This window comes from Pipra filicauda, unplaced genomic scaffold (assembly GCF_003945595.2).
Source record: "Pipra filicauda isolate LSUMZ 115617 unplaced genomic scaffold, ASM394559v2 scaffold190_size1978887_pilon, whole genome shotgun sequence".
Taxonomy (NCBI): domain Eukaryota; kingdom Metazoa; phylum Chordata; class Aves; order Passeriformes; family Pipridae; genus Pipra; species Pipra filicauda.
Window position 1 is genome coordinate 1772830 of NW_024104299.1, and position 17281 is coordinate 1790110.

At 37.0% G+C, this 17281-nt stretch overlaps 1 protein-coding gene across 4 annotated transcripts in view; it reads right to left on the reverse strand.

Annotated features, from left to right (window-relative positions):
• Positions 1-9112: 9112 nt before the first annotated feature.
• Positions 9113-17281, reverse strand: part of LGI1 (leucine rich glioma inactivated 1) — a 33856-nt gene continuing 25687 nt past the window's right edge. For all 4 annotated transcript variants that reach the window (XM_027743143.2, XM_027743141.2, XM_027743144.2 and 1 more), the window contains 4 exons: positions 15809-15880; positions 14413-14582; positions 13828-13992; positions 9113-13744 (listed from right to left, as the gene is read on the reverse strand). In XM_027743143.2, coding sequence (XP_027598944.1) covers positions 12924-13744; positions 13828-13992; positions 14413-14582; positions 15809-15880 — 1228 coding nt within the window. In that variant the 3' untranslated portion in view covers positions 9113-12923. The remainder of the gene's footprint in view (positions 13745-13827; positions 13993-14412; positions 14583-15808; positions 15881-17281) is intronic.

Here is a 17281-nt window from a genome sequence, read left to right on the forward strand (position 1 = left end):
TAAGTATTTCATTATAAGCCATAAGTATTTCATTATCTTGGAGCTAGCATTTGATTAATATGACCAGAATTATTTCACAAATTACTCTTAACTAAAAATTAGATGTGCTATATCAATTATTAAAATGATAAGTCAATTAATAAGGTTGTATTGGAATCAGAATTATTTCTAAATATTTACATTAGCTGATCTCCTAGTGCTATAAACAAAAAAAAAAAATATATGGTACTCTAGTTATAATTAATTTTTATTAAAGCTCTTATCAGCATAGCCCTCTACAAATTCTATATTGAAAGGTTTACTAAATCTTTCCTCTGGAGATGCAATTGCAGCTGCTTGTCCCACAGAGCGGACAAGCAGGCCAGCAAAATTTTCAAAACAGAGAGCCTTAATTAAGAAGTTATTTTTTCTTAATGCACTTCCCTATCCCTCAGAGCTTGGTTTAATTTAGAGAGGGAGGTGCAAATAAACCTGGCAGCCCGCTGCTTTCCCAAGAAACTTAAACTTCTCTGTATTCCAAGGCAGCTTTTACATGTCAGTGTTCCATGAATTGCCAATACAAAGTTAGAGCTGGCCTTGCCCAGACAAGTTTTGGTGAGAGAACAGTGGAGATTCTGTTTCTCAGCAGCCATCCTGGGGTATCAATCCTGCAGGTCTCTCAGAGGAAGACCTGGCACATCCCCTGCCCAGCAAGGGTGAAACAGGCTGGCAGAGCACTCCCACACAGATTTTTGTGGCCTATCATCACAGTCACTAGGTGAGTTACCTCTGTAGGCAGCAACAGCAGAAGCAGCTGGCTAACTTGAGTCTTCTGTGAAGAAAACTAGAGCTAGAACATAGTCTACAGTACAGACACAGAACAAAATATAGTGAGTACTTACCATTTCTGGCTATTTGTCTATAAACTTGTTAAAATACACAGATTATATATTTATTTTATAATACTGCCACTACGAAACCTAAAGTAAATTTTTTAAGTGCCACAATGCCAAGTACTGAGCTGTAGAGAGTTTCAAAGAGACTGCAACAACCCCCTCCATACTCCTCCACGTCTGGGTTTGAAAGGGACCATCTAAGGGCAGTGTTTGTTTATGCCAAGATACATAAAGTGTTCTGTTTGCTCCTGGTCAAACTGCCAGACTTGTCTCAGCTTGAGAGCTTCCAAGTTCTCCCTGTAAAGTACAGCCCTCTTCTCTGAGCAAGGAGTCAGAGCAGTTGCAGCTGCCCAGACTAACCAGCAGGCAAATGTAACTTGCAGTCACGATGCCCTAGATTGGAAAATTAAGTAGGTGCATTAATGTGACAGGTTAATGTTTTATGTAGCCCTTTCAAGTACAGATTAAGCCTTGTCTGTGTAATACTGTGCCTAGAACTAGCTGTTCCTTTCTCCAGCACATCACCAGCTTGCCATAGTAAAGCAGTAAGGACCTCCTATAGCCTCTTCCCTGAGTGCAAAGTGTATAAGAAAAAGCTTTATTAAACTTGGGCAATTTGATCATTAAAAGTTAAACTACAGCATCAAGCTAGAATGGCATTTATTTGGTTTCCAAAGTACCATAGGTGCAGAAAGGGAGATACCTCCTGCACAGTCACCACTCTCCCCAAAGGGAGCTTTCTTGGATTACTCTTTTTCAAAGGAAGAATATTATCATCTCATCCAGAATTTAGGCAGACACTTTATGTCATTATATATGCCAGGAACAAGCCAGTACTTCTCTGCAGATTGAGATACAAACCTGACAGGTACTTTAAAGTACTGTAGCGAGTCACTGGTCTGGGTCTGTGTGTCTGGTAAGGGACCCTTTAGTGTCCTATTTTCATCTCCCTGCCTGCAAGTGCAATCTCTGACTCCTCAGAGTGGCTTTTCAGAAACTTTAACAAGCACAAATGACAAAGCAATTAAGTGAGTTTTGTGGAGAACCGTGGGAGTTTTCTATGAGATTATAAGAACTTTATCCACTATCACATCACTTCTTTTATCCACTGCTGAGATACCCTAATAAGCTTTTTGGAACACTGCTGCTCTTGGGGGGCTAGTGAGAACTAAATAATGTAAACTAAGGGAGCCCTGGAACTGACCTAGCCCTTATTCACCTCACTTAAGGGCAGCACTAAAGGTTTTGCAGAGCTCCAGTGGCAAAGACGGCAGGATGGACTCCTGGTACTGCACATGGAACACCCTGGTGACATCTATCCCAGTTTGATCTGAATATAGCTGTGTCAGCACAATTATGTACTGCTTAAGCTATAAAAATAGTAGAAGATTTAAATCAAAACAGCAGTCTGTATTGATGGCTTTTATTCTGTAAAAATGCTAATTCTGTAAAACCACTTTTAAGATCTTAATTTGGGATTTAAGTTGTCTAGCAATAAATTTATTAAAACTACTATAGACTAATGAAGAGGAAGGAACAATAAATAATAAACTTGCATTTTTTCATTTCCTTCTGAAAAGGTTTAACAAAAAAATAGATAAGAATTACTTTATCAGCTTCTGAAATGGATCCAACTTTTAAGTGCATTGTAATAACCATTTACCTCTGCACCTGAGTGCCATAAAACAGATGATTATGGCAGCACCAAGGAGTTTCATTGTCCTGGTTAGTCATTCAAACTTCTGGCCAACCCAGAGTTGTTTGGGAATCATAGAATAGCTGAGGTTGATGGTCACATGGTGCCTTGAAAGGTCATCTAGCCCAACCCCCCCCCCTCCTCCCGCTAAAGGCAGGGTCAGCTAGAGTTCAAGGCTGTCTCTTGGGCGTTTGAATATCTCCAAGGATGGAGACTGCACCACCTCCCTGTGCAACATGCTCCTGTGTTCAATCACACTCACATTAAAAAAAAAAAAAAAAGTTATGTGTAAAATGAATAAACACTTATAGTCTTTCAGCCCAGTGAAAATGTGGTCCATATAAGCTCCTGTCTCTCCATCAAATTTCCAGTGCCTGTCTTAGTGGGCTTTGTGACCATCTTATGTGTTAGAAGAGACTCATATTTTTCAGCTTCCCTGTTAAGGTGGATGGTGAATGACTCTCAGTTTTGCCATCACCACAAATTGTTTCCACATGTGTATATATATAAAAGACTGTTGCACAAACGTTTAATCTTGTGCCACAGTATGTTCAGAGTATCACAGTTTTCTTCTTCTTGAGCTTATGGTTGTACTGAATAGTGCTATGAAACAGGAGATGGGGTGGATCATTGTAATAATAGGGAATCCTGCAATTATGGTCAATATAATGGTGATATCCTGGGGCTATTTTTAGCTGCATTTTTCAGACTGCACTATTAGCAGTTGCTCTTCAGGAGACTGAAAGTACTGAGATAAGTACCTTCTGGAGTAAAAAAAAATTCTGTGGTTTTCAGAACGATTTTTTTTTTACTTCTGAAGAATTGAAAAATAATGGATAAGCAGGACAATATTCAAATTCGCTTCTGTACTTGTTAGTGTGCTTTCAATCCAGTATTAAAGGTGTGCTGCTTAGCTGATTTTGGTCACATAAAGGTCATGCAGCATTGCTTCTATCCTCAGATAGCTTAAATACACCGCTGGGTATGTGCTTCTCCTGATAAGCATCTCCTCCTGGTACGTGCTTAAATTTAAATATTTTCAAAATAAAATTATTTATTTTGAAATTTCTAAATTTAATGTTTCAACAATGTAAGCCTCCAACATAGTTTTCATTTAAAATTCTTTCCCAAATCCATCCCTGTTTCTGGACCTTTCAAAAAATTGTGTTTGGCAATTTTGATAACTTTGCTTGTTTTTTTCCACCTCTTCCTTGGAGAGGTTTCGGAAGTCGCCTAAGAATTTGCCCTGTTATATAGTGCAAATTGCTGCTTATGTATAGCTGAGATTACTATAAAAGCCTGTTCAACAAGCCTGTTCAACATAGGTACAAAAGCCAAAGGGCTTGGAAAAGGGAGGGCAGATATTCTTTGAACCACAGACAGAGAAAATAGGAGCAGGCAGCAGGTTATCAGTTATCATTCTGCAACGTTTGAATAGAAATAATGTAATAATGAAATTCATGCTCTAAATTACTTGGTTAGGGAATTAGTAGTAGATGAGGGGAAGCGCTTTCTTCCTTCTTCATGGCACTCAGCACTGTGGAGAGAAGAGAAAGAAAAATAAAAAATCATGTAACTTTGTGGTGACTTTCCAGAGATTTCTGTCAGGCAGCGCAGTACAAAACTCAGAGAGCAGAAGTACAGCTTGAGTGCCATTGAGTATCAGAGCTCCCAAAGAAGAAGAGAGAAAAGTGGGAGTTGATCAAAGTTGCTATTTTCACTTGTTTTTTTTCTGTTCTATAATGGCCTTTGTGACTGTTAAAAGAAGGTAACTTGTTCAATTACATTTTTTCACTGTCACTTTAACTGACTTTTTACAGCAGTAGAGATGGCTGAATGTATAGTTTCTCTTCGTGGAAAGGGAGAGAACTATTTCAATCAGCTGCATTTCTTGGCGCTGGCACAGTATGTTTCCTATTTTGTAAGCTATCTGCCTGGGGCTGCTCTGCAGGGCAGGAAGGGGGAAACTTCCTTACTTGCAACTCCGATGAATTATTAAGCATTTGTTTACATGCCTTACTTGAAGGAAATTATTGTTCCTTAGCTTCTACTTGTTCCCAGAACAAAAATTACAATGTACATAACCTTGTCACAGGTGATGGATCAGTGTTGCTGTATTGGAACGCTATCATACATTTATATATTAATACATAAGTATATAAAACACTATATATTATATAAAACACTAACATGATTCAGCCTGTGCACCTCTCACCTTGTTCCGACAAGCTAAAGCAATGCTTACTCCTCTCAGTTTGCTCGTACTAGTATGTTGAAAGGGGAGTGATCTGAAATGCAACTCCAACTGTTTTTATGGAAAGAAAACCTTGCAACACAGGTTTAAAACCCTTTCCCTTTGTCACAGACATAAGTGGGGGCTTCATTACCTCCAGGAGCTGCAATGCAGAAGAGCATTCCTTGTTATAGCAAAAAAGCCTACTGCTGCCATGCGTGCGGAATGTATCTATTCCAGGCATTTTGCTGTCCACAAGAATACCCCCTTAAGGCAAGAAGCATGGTTTCTTTTCCTTCCTTGCTGGAGGCTGACGGGGTATCCTGGGAAATCATCGTGCTGAAATTCCCATATTGTTGGGGGGTTTTTTTAAGCATCACTTCCGAGCAGGCAAGACATTGGAGCACATGAACCCAGGTCTAACTCCAATGGTTATTTTGGTCCCTGTAACCTCAGCTAACTTAGATCCTGTGAGCAGTGCCAGAGTGGCAGCCCCTCAGGAATGGGCTGACCAAGCTTTTGCGCAGTGTGCTGATCTCTGCAATCTGTTCTTGGCTCCCCAGCAAGTGGACACTAAGTGAGCTCGGGTTTGATGACACACACAAGCTGATTACTCCCTCTGAAATACCAGCAAAACTGGGAATGTTCTGACATGCAAGAGCTGGTGCCCTCAAGACCTTGCTGAGTTGTCCTTGTCACCGGGAGGAATGCCTCTGATCTGTGGTTGTACTTCCAGGAAATTTTTGCTGTCTAGGTTTGCATGGAGCTTGTTCCCTTCTTCCAAGGGCAGCTTCTGGGCTGCCTGCTCCTTGCACAGGCACAAGGAGGGCTACAAAGTGCTCTCAGAGAAGGAAACACCTTTGCAATTTACTGGCTTAAGAGAGCTCTGGTTGTATACAGTGATATTGCTCTAGCATAGTTGATATGTAATAGTCTTGCCAGGTAAAATTTACAGTTCATGTAATTGAATTAACGGATTATTTTGCAACTGTACTTGGTTACATTTATGCAGCTTTTAGACAACAGTCACAACCATAGGATTTTTTGAGAAACAGTTGAAATTATCGTCCGTTTTTCTTATTCTTAAATCCTCTGATATTATCACTGTTCTCAAAATAATTTTAAAAAAATTCTGAAATTAGTTGTAATTCTGGAACAAACATTAATTTCCAATTTGGTTCAAGATAATAAAATATGATTATCATACTGCTGTTGCAGTTTGATGAACTCCAGAACCCTGTATAGAAAGGCAGAGCTTTCCTAGCAGCTACTGTACCAGATATTTTTTCTTAAAGTGAGTTTAGTTTGAAGGAGTTATTGTTATTTTAAATAATGCTAAGGTAAAGTTAGAGATAGGATTTAAGACTGGACTAGTGCCAGGGCATATGAATTATTTAAAAGCAGTGGATTTTTATTTGTGTTTGCAGTCTATAATCCAGGTAGCTAATGCCTTCAAATGTAAACATTAAAAGGATGTTCTCTTTTCAGGAATAATCTATATCTCAGAAAATTTAGAGATTCACAGGTGCAATTAAAGTTTCTGTTCCAGATTTGTCCTTTTTCTTCCTTTGTTTCACACTCTGGAGCAACATATTCACTGGTATTTTTCCTGAATGGGCAGTATCATTATGTTATTGTATATGGGGGACAAAAAGGGAGCAGGATAGGGGTTTCAAATTTCAGTTATTTGGAAATTGTGACATTGGGGTTGTTTGTTTGTTTGTTTGTTTTCCCAAAATTTGTGATCTGTTCCTGTGATTTAGAAATTACTCCCTCACAGGATAATACTATTACCTGGTTAATCATAAGGTACTTTGCAGCTAATATTCCTGGAGCTCTAATGTTCAAATCTTAATAATAAGCTTATAAAAAGGCTAAGTTGTGCTCTTCCCACGGGAGTCTACTTTGGTCAGGACTAAAACAGCTGAATACAGCCCAAGTTGTGCAATTACATTCTCAAGTGTTTGCAAATAGTTTGCCAACTTTTTTTAATTGTTGACATAATTTCAAGGAATTACATTGCCTGTATCTTCCAGATTTTTTCGGTATTGTAAATGGTTCTGAACAGATAATTCATATGTACAACTTATATATTTTATTTTTTGCACCTCAGCAATGAAGTTGAACAATGTGCCTCAAGAAATGAAGGTAGGAAATACCACACTGGAGTATATTCATTATCCCACTTCTTGGCTTTTCACCCAAAGTGGCTACAGCCAGATGCTTCTGACAGAAGTGCAAAGAACCTCCTCTTTCCTAATAAATAGCAATTATGTTCAGTACTAAAAAAGAGAATTACAATTTTTATGTAATTTGTCCATGTTTGACTTTCTGAATGCTATGTTATTGTACTCAACAACTGCCTATTACAACGAATGCCACAGTTTATTTTAGGGGGGAAGGTATTTCAGTTTATGGCTTGGTGTTTAGCAGTGTCAAGTGTCATCTTGTTCCACATCTTCAATGAGTTTTTCCACATCTCTCTGAGTCCTTAATCATCCTGAAGTGTGTTTTTTTGAGATGGCTACATTAGTGTTTCATGCAGCATCTCAGATAAGGCAACACCATTGATTTGCCATGACATGTAGTATTGTATTCCCCCTATTACCCTGCACATTTGGTAACATTATTTATTCTTTCCTGTTGCTGTATGTTGAGATCAGTGTCTTGCTGAGTTGCTCAGGACAATATCAAGTTGACTTCCTTTATTGCTAATTTTAAACTTTGCGAGCATTTATTTCCTATATTTTGCATTTCTGGACCCTCAACTTACTGTGCAGCTTGTCCCACATCCTGAGGTACCTCATTTCTCCTGAAATTTTACACTTCCATTTTCATTTATAGTTTCAGATAAACGTGGATCTTACTGGACTGAAACTCCACTGGTTATCCAATGAACTTCTTATAAAAATAGACATTATATTTGTTACTTCCAGTTCTTTTGCACATAAATGGTTTTTAATGAAGGACTGTGTATTCTTAGCAGATCAGCCTGTTTATTCTGAAGCTCTTTCAGCATTTTTGGATGCTCACCATCTGGGCAGGTTGACAACTTGCTAACATACTGCTGTCACTATCCAGGCCTTCAAACAGGAAGTGAGAATGGGTCAGAAAGTCCTTTTTCAATTGAAATAATTCAGTAGGAGGCATAAAGTAAGGCTGAGTTGAAAACAACTTTTGAGAATTCAGAAACTGATTTGATGAATGGGAGATTGGGAACAGTAACATAATTATTGCCATCATCCACTTCAGTTTATTTGGAGTATAAATAAACAATTATATGAATATAAATATGCGTATTTAGGGGCAAATTGCTTTCTACTGTAACAAATTTGAAGACAGAAGTATTACACTGCCATAACTAATTGGAGAGATTCAAAGTCTCAAAGCGCAAATACAACACTACTTCTGTATAGCACACTGGAGGTCTTTGTAGTTATAGTTCATTTCAGGAAAATTCCTGAATAGAAATAGGGTTAGGTTCGCCTCTGAGCACTTTGTTTAAGTGAACTATAAACAGAGACATGCCTGTAACACCAGCCATTAGAATTCAGAGTCATCAGTAACGAAGAAAAGTTGCCATTAGCAGTAAGTCAGGCAGTGTACCGCAGCTCTGTCTTGAGGAATTGAACTCCCTGAGACCTCGACATTTATCGGTCAGCTCGTGGCCACAAAAACACATTCAGCCATTCTAATCAATAGAAGTCTAAATCACAGCTTTACTACCACACTCAGGTCTCCAGATCAGCGAGTACGGGAGGAGAAGGCTTGCAGACATACGAAAGGTAGCTGCAAGTGTTGGCAATATGTATAACAAATCAGAGAGAAAGCCTGCTAGGCAGTGGGGGAGGCATTAGCAGCTGAGTGAATTGAGTGTTTGGGTTTGCATTTTCCATCTGCTGAACCTGGCTTAACTTCTGTCCAGCCCTGGCAGGGCCCTGGCCCTTGTGGTGGGCGGTAGCGTGCTTACCACTCCATATGTGTCACCATGGTCGAGACTGATGTAACAAAGAGGTGTCAAAAGGAAAAAATTCCACATATTAGGATCAAGGATGTAGTGCATTAAGTTTGTAAGCCTCTTACTATATTTTGCAAGAGCTGGGTGATTGTCTGGATTTTCAGGGGTCCCCACAGAGGAGGAAAACATTCTGGTTTTGTGGTAAGGAAAATACTTCCTTGAAAGGGAAAATTTCCAGACTCCTGAGACTTGCTGTGGGCTGATACTCTGTCCCTTGTAACATTTTGGGCATGATGACTTCTCTGCTTTCTCTTGGTGCTATTGTAAGTCTGAGGACCGTTCGTTACTTCTGTGGTTTAAATATTCTTTATTTTCCATTGAATGCTAATACAATATATTGTTATGCTCATATACATAAATACAGCTTTTAGACAGTGAGCTTCCCACTAAAACATATCAAAGCATATCACACATCTTATTAATTATGCCAATAATTGTTTCCCATCCTCAAGTGTACTTTGAATGGCTGTTACAACCCCTTCAAATAAAGGTAAAAAATTAAGATAATAAAGAGAAGTTATAGTTAAAATTAAATACAAACCAATAATACATTTCTGTTTGTTTTGTTACCTTACACAACAAGATTTTTCCTTTCTGAAGGAAAGAGTGTAGGAAGAGTGCATTTCGGAATATTTTTTCAATGGAAAATAAGTAGAAACAAAAAACCCGCAAGTCCTAGACATTACAATAGACAAAATAAAAAAAGTCACACGTGGTGTAGTGTCAGGTATTCTGAATGTATTTTATATATCTCTTCCAGAGTAAAGAGGTGTATATTCTTTTATATTTTTGCTCTATTAAAAATAATGAAGTAGTTGTAGGAATACAATACAATTCCACTAACCTTTTTTTTATGTCTTAGAAGTTAACACAACTAAGCAGCATCAAGGATCAGCAGTACCCATTAATAACCTTCAGTACTGTTTTCTGTAATACATTTAGTACTTTACATACTCTGTCAGTCATACACAAAACAATTAGGGAGTTTAGAAAATCCATTACAACTACAGAAGACAACCAGTCAGCCACAAGTAAGATAGACTTTGCTGAAAGAAAAGGGTTTTTTTAAACAACATTTTTAAGAAGTATCAATGTATATGTGATAAAAGGTTCTATTCTAGTTATTGTCTGAGTCTTTCACTGATACCAGAGGGAATCCTGAGCAGAGAGCCAGGATGGAATATGGCCTTATGCTCAGATGAGCTGTTAAAATGCCCAGTCTCTGAAATTAGAACGAAACAGCATAGGGAACCACCTAATGAGCCTTTACACTCTTCTACGTTAAGGATTATGAGTTCCGTTCTAAAAATAACCCGGTTCCTCATGTGGTGCAAAGAAATGCTATACTTGCACAATAAGAAACTGCCTGTAGTCCCTGTGAGTATCCACCTGACATAAACTGACTAGAGAAAGGGATTTTCAAAAGAGAACAGATTTATATTCAGCATTTTATAGTAATTAGTTGACCTTCCAAAAAGGATATAAGCATTAAGAACTTTCCGAAAGAATTAGTACTTGACTGCAGGTCAAATTTTCTGCAGGAACAACTAAACCAATAATGCAGTTACGTACTCCAGCGGTTTAATCTCTTGCTACCCTCCACTGTACTGCTGTTAGCTTTACAGACATCATGAATGTAAAAGTCTACTGACTCACACCCTTGCAGCCTTTTAAACTCTTCTTTTAAACCCAGGAGTAACAGTGAATTCCCATAAGTCTGTCATGTTATTTCAGGAAAACAATCACAGCACTACTGTAGCATAGGGCATAGCCAGCATGACTGGCTGGCTCTGAAATATGACTCCATGAAACAACTTTCTCAAGGTAGAATTGTGAGACAATATATTGGGCAATAGTGTTTGTAAATAAACGTTGGTAGCAGATTAGCAAGGTTCTCCGACTCCACTTAAATTCATAATATGTCCATAATAAGAGGGATACATAGCTATTACCTCTATAATTTGATAGAGAGTGCATGTAGGCAAGTATAATGGGAAAAATCAGATCAAAATCAGCACATGTAACTCAATAGGACCTTAAGTAAAAGACTGAAACAAAAGACAAGATGAAGCTGAAAACACTTCATGATTTGCTGGTAGATTGGAGATGGGTTCATGACTTTGCATTTCATTTCTTTGCCGTGCAAGCACTGAAGAAGAAATGGACAAACTGAGTTCATAATCACAGATGTGCAGCCAACACTGAGAAATATTAAAAAAGATTATTTGGGTTCATCTGGGGTTTGAAATCATGCTCATATAAAAGCTAAAAATATATAAAGAAAATAAGGTTTGACATATAAAAGAAACCTGTCAAACAAGAGATGATTTATCAAGATGATTTTTGAAAATGTATTTATTAAGAAAAAATTTGGATGTTTCAGCTGTGAAACATAGTTTAAAATCTTTCTAGACACACTGTAAATACTTATGGAATAGGTAGTTATTAAGCCAATTACTGACCAGAACCCAGGCAACTATGAATAAAAAGGTATCCAAAAAATTACCATATTAGAATAGTATTGTTCAAGTGGGATTTTTTCTTTTCAAATAACATTTAATATAAACCCCCTCCATTCTTTATAATAGAAACATAGTGTTTAGGACTGGCTTCTTAAAATACACATTAATCAGCTCATGTGATTAGCTGACATGCATATGATTAGTATTATTTGCCAGTCAACATTTGTGAATGTTAGAAATGTTAGAAATGTGTATAAATATACATGGTATTCATGTGTATATTTTAAAGATGGCACTGGAGCCACAATGCTTGATAACTTCAAGTGAAGTGCAAAGGTTTCTAAAATAAACTTGAGCTCTCTTCCTGAGCTCTACCAAATCATCTTCAGCAGCAGTGTAGGTTTCTCACAAGTGATGCACTAGATGTATGTAAACAAAAGACTATTTTAACTGTGAGTTTGTAATAGATTTTGATGCCAAATTCAAATTTGGCATAGCTTAACAGATATAGGTATCCTTCCTGGAGTTGCATATGCTATACAAACTGAATTTATCCTGCCAAATTCAAAATTCCCTGAATTTCAGAAGGATCTGTTACTAAACTTCATTGCAGGATAGTAGAAAAAAATTACTTCACATTCACTAGCTTCATTCAGAATAAGGAATAAATTCATTGAAGACTAAATAATTCAATTACAGTGAAAAGACTTGACAGGGACACACAGAATTCATGCAAGTGATGTGTGACAGTTCAGCTATAGAAATAGTGCTAGCTGAAAAATAAGCTGTGCTTCTAGCTTTCAGCACAGTAACAGCCCCAGTGTTATACAAGAGATTTGTTTTGTGCTGCTTCAGCATCAGGTGGAGAAAGACAGACCTTTACCTTGTCTTTTATTCTGCAGATTTCTTTATAAATTTTAGAGAATTGGGTGCTTCCAGCTATACACAGTACAAAGCCCCATCCTATAATTAGATGTGTATTACTGAACCCTTCATCCTATAGCCAGATCTATATAACTAACTACTTTTTTCTGGGTAGCGTTCTGTTTAAATTAGTGAAGCTTCACATAACTGCAAGGATATGTCCAGTGATAATTTATAGACTTGTGTTACAATGTAGTATTTTTATCAAGAACTTCTTTTTGTATGTAAAACCCACCTGATCTTCAATATTGGACATCTTCTATGCAGTACAACATTGTGTTGGGCAATATGCCTTCTTGGCTTTATTTTATATGTGTATAATATATACACAAATAAAAAGTATCACCTGCAAATAATATTTGGAATGTGAAAGACACAAAATGTAAACATTTTATTTGGCAGTTTTTTCAAACAGGTGAATAAATAAATGGAAAAGTACATCTTAATATTCTTTATAGCAACAGATGCAGTTGCACACATATTTACATATTGTGGATGCAAAGAACAGTTAATTTAATTTCCTTTTGTTAAAAAATGCAACTTCCAACACCACTAGACTTGACAATTAAAGATGAAGATACTAGTAATACTTTGTTCTAGCAATCTCAACTTTTAAAGGCATTCATTTGGAAGTAAGATAAGAGAGTCATCATGCATTTAGTTCATTTTGTCCGCTTACGGTAGAAAGTCTCATGTAATTTCAGAATTATGAGTGTCATGCGCTTAAGTCAACTCTGACATGTTTATAAATCAATGTAGTTCCCTTAAAACTTGAAGCAAAGAGAAAATCTATGGATTTATCGATGGAGACATGTATGAAAGATCTTGGCGCCTGTACGTTTAATTCTTGAAACTTCACAAATTTTGCCTTTTCCGCATCCCAATAATAGACTTGAGTAAAAGAATAATCACTTCCAAGAATGGCATATTGATAATTATTTATCTGAAGTGGTTGGAATACCATTGACCCTCGGGATGGCATCCTTTGTAAATCCAGAAATGCTGAACCACCCCATTTCATTACTTTAGAGTCCCCAATAAATCTTGTTAAGCAAATGTATACATCCTCTTTCACTTTGAAATGTTTCACTGCATATGCATCTTCCATATCTTGGATATCAAACCGCTTAACAAACTCATTGGTTCCTTTGTTCCATTGATATATTACAGGTCTTTGGGAACTACTTGACAGAATTAAATGTGGTTTGCCAGATATTTCAAGATACTCCACATCAGTATCTCTGTACCAGGCATGCAGAGACTGATGGGAATAAAATCCATTCCCATTCCACTTGTAAACTGTGGTGAAACCAGCCTTTGAACTGTCTGCAACAACAAAATACCAGTCTTCAGCAATCCTGAAAGTTTCAATGTCATTGGGTTTTCGGATTTTAAGGATTTCAATATCTTGAATTTTTATAAACTTATTAGCAAAAATATCTCTTTTATATATGTGGGAGCCTCCAAACAGCTGTGCGACAATGACATACAGCTGACTCTCAATAACTATAGGTTTACACACAACAGTCGAAGTACCTATGAAAAGAAAAGTAAAAGACAGGGTTAGCACCACTTTTGGATCAGCTGTTGGAATGTTATTTGTCAAGCTGTATTCATACCTGTAATGTTGTCATAATTCCTGAACATCACTTCCACATGGTCCCATTCAAGAAAGATGCATTTTCCAGTAAAAGGCTGAGCAATAACCACGTGTTCATCATTCATATATGAGAAAGTATCTACTGACAGAGATTGGTATGGCAGGGACTGATAAACTACAAATTCTGCAAAAGTGCACACAACAGATGATAATTATAGGGATACTTTACATACTGTACTGAAAAAAATCTGCTTATCAGACAGCAATTTTTTACAAATTACAGTGTTTCATCACTAGTCCAATTTTTCTGTTGATAAAGGAGCACTGCAATTTGGTTTTCAATCTTTCTTAATCAAAAGAGGTGCTGTTTTATGTTCCAGTTCTCCAAATCCTTATGTAACATATTAAAGTCTGAGTAGATGCTGCAATATAAGACTCCGCTCGCAAATGATTCCCATGTCACACTTACACCTGCACAGAATTCATATTGATTTTAGTGGAAGTTCCATCCAGCATGCAGACTTCCTGCTAAAATGGGCTCTAGAATGAAAAACTATAGCTTTGACTTCAATTTAACAAGATTAAATAATTTGAAGCACATTACCTGTAATAAAGCAATCAAATTCTTCTGGAGAGAGGCTATTGATTTTGCGCTTCTTATATTCTGCTGGGCTTTCACAGTAAATGTCTTCGACTGTTGCATTGGTGCTGCCCAGCCATTCCACTAACCACTTCAGTTTGCAGTCACAATTAAATGCATTGCCTCTAAGATCTCTACAACAAATCAATCATGCATTGAAAATAAGTAGTCTGCTGATGTATTCCTCCTTGCAGAACAAAAAAATAGGCTCATGTTAAATATGTGCCCTCTTGCTTATTCTCACTTGATGCCTTCCTGGCTTAATTTGTCCTGACCCATAGTTAAATCCACATACCAGCACACACAGAGATTTAATTATAGTAAGGTAAACAAGGAGACCTTAACTTCATGATCAGCCAGACATTTTTGTTGATTTCCCCAAGTTTACAGGTACTCAAACGCTTACCAAACTATTGACCCCTGTTTCTTTTGGACTACACTTTCTCTATAAGAGCATTCTAGATAACAAAATAGGAATTAACATAACCTTATGGTCAGCCAGTCAGTATTCACTGTCCCCTTTAGATATACTCATTTAGGGCTTTAGGAGACACAAGCAAAGGTGTTCTGTTCAAGTCTTTTACAGCTGTCTTGAGTTAGATTTCCGATCGTATGTACAGGAACAGGCAAGTGCCAGGACCAGGCTGTGTAACCACCTGGCCATGGTCAGTCATGCCAAGTAATGCTACCAGATACACTGACCATCTCCACATCTTACTACTGCAGCTCTACACTAGGAATTCAGCCTACCTTGTGAATACAGGGAGCAGGCTTTTTCTGTGCTTATTATGCCAAATCAGGTGAACCGGGATTTGGTGTAGTGTAAACAGGATCTATTTCAGTGAAGCAACTACAGAATTTACCTGTTTATCTATATTTTGTATTTTTACTGGTATTTGGTTATATTTAAACAAGCTGATGTTTTGTTTTGGTTGCAGTTAGATTTAGCAGGGGATATGGTACTTACTAAGACACATGCTTTTGTGATACAAGATAGCTTTCCCAGAAATTGCTTGCACATTAAAATGTTACTCCATTAAATACCTTCCCCTCATGCCTTGCTCTCTCATGCATCCCTAAGGATACTTCCTTCTTATTCACAAAGTATTAATGAACATGCATCTTTATTACATAACTACTAACAATATTACTTATCTTCATAACTGGTAGAATATTCAGAACGAATGTAAATTCTCAACAACAGTAGGTAAAAAAAGAATCCTACTCATTCTATGTAGTCTCTATCCAGTAATAAAATCCCCTTACTTGCTACTGGTTTGAATGGTTACTCAGAATGTCCTCTAAAATAAACTCCTTATACTTTTAGTATAATTAATAGATTAATTAATTGCTTTCTTACACATTTGTTAAAGAATCCAAGCCTTTGAATATGTCTTTTGGAAGGGACTGGAGATTATTATTTGCAAGACTCCTGCAAAAGAAAACACTTCGGTATTAGTACTAGTTCATGGAACTACACATTTTTGCAAGGTGTAATATACTGTGTGGGGTTTTTTTCTTATGGTAAAGAACACTGGTATTCTCCAGCACTTCATTGTAAAAGACTGCTTTTAAGGCTAGCTCATTTACTTTGTGACTTTTCCTTCTGTTAAACTGCCAAGCCTCCTTCTACTTTCACACTCTTCAGCCTTGCAGCATTTACAATACCTCACTTAGCAGAGTAAAAAGTGCAATCACCTTTGGTGTTTTGCCAATGCCATTTAACATTTTAAAACAATTAGTCATGATTGGATCTACTGATGTTTTCCTTAAGAGATCTCAATACATGGTGTTCATATTACTGCACTTTCCCCACTTTCTTGTAATCTTTTCTGGAAGGAAAATCTTGGTACTATGTTACATTGTGATGGGTTTAGGTTTAGCTCATAGTTTTTGGAAATATGCAGTAATAGACAATAAATTGCATGAATTTTTATCCTGGAATGTGCGTGTGTGTGTGTGTGTGTGTACAGGACCAGCAAAAAGCTGCCATTAATTCCCAATTTTTAATATTGGGAGAATTCATTTCAATTCAGTGAGTATTCTAGCTAGTAAAAGTGACGAGGAAATGTGAGCAGGCTTTAAACAAACAATACATAACATTTCAGTCAGACATATCTGTGTGAGTCCACCAAAGGTCTTGGAGATGTCTTAGAGCGCATGACAGAAAAAGAATGATGTTGTAGGGTATAGTTTACACTTCTTTCAAATAACAAAATTATTTATTACTTATGAGAAGAAACAAAAATGGAAAGAAATCATTCCTGTTTAAGATCCCAGTTAGAATTTGCAACTAGTAGGACTTGGAACCTCTTCTGTTTTAATTTGTAAACATAAAAGTTATTTATTAACCACAATTATTTTAGTCAAGCAAAGACACTTAGCATAAACTTAAATTCAGGAACAGGCCTAGAGATACTAGATCTGCTGCCTCATTTAAAATTAAGTGTTTGTCTTATCAGGAATAGTAACTATGAGATGATTCCATTAGTCCATTCTGACTTCACCATTTTCAAAGTACATCTGATTGCAATACTGTATGTGTACGTATCGTCTGCTTCACTTATGCGTAATTTTATGCTCAAGAGCAATTTTTGAAAGTCAGGTGACTCACATGGAGAAAGCTGTGTGGACTTGCAAGCTGAGACAAGTTTAATGCCTTGTATAGTTTTTATATATTATTATATAGCAAACTGAAAGGGATGATGTACTTGGAAGTAGCAGTGGTTCACCACAGCCATGGGAATACGACTGACAGAAAAATTTAAATAAGTTTATGCATTTGTCAATTTTTGAATGAAAATTATGTATTTTATATTTCACTGTTAAAAAG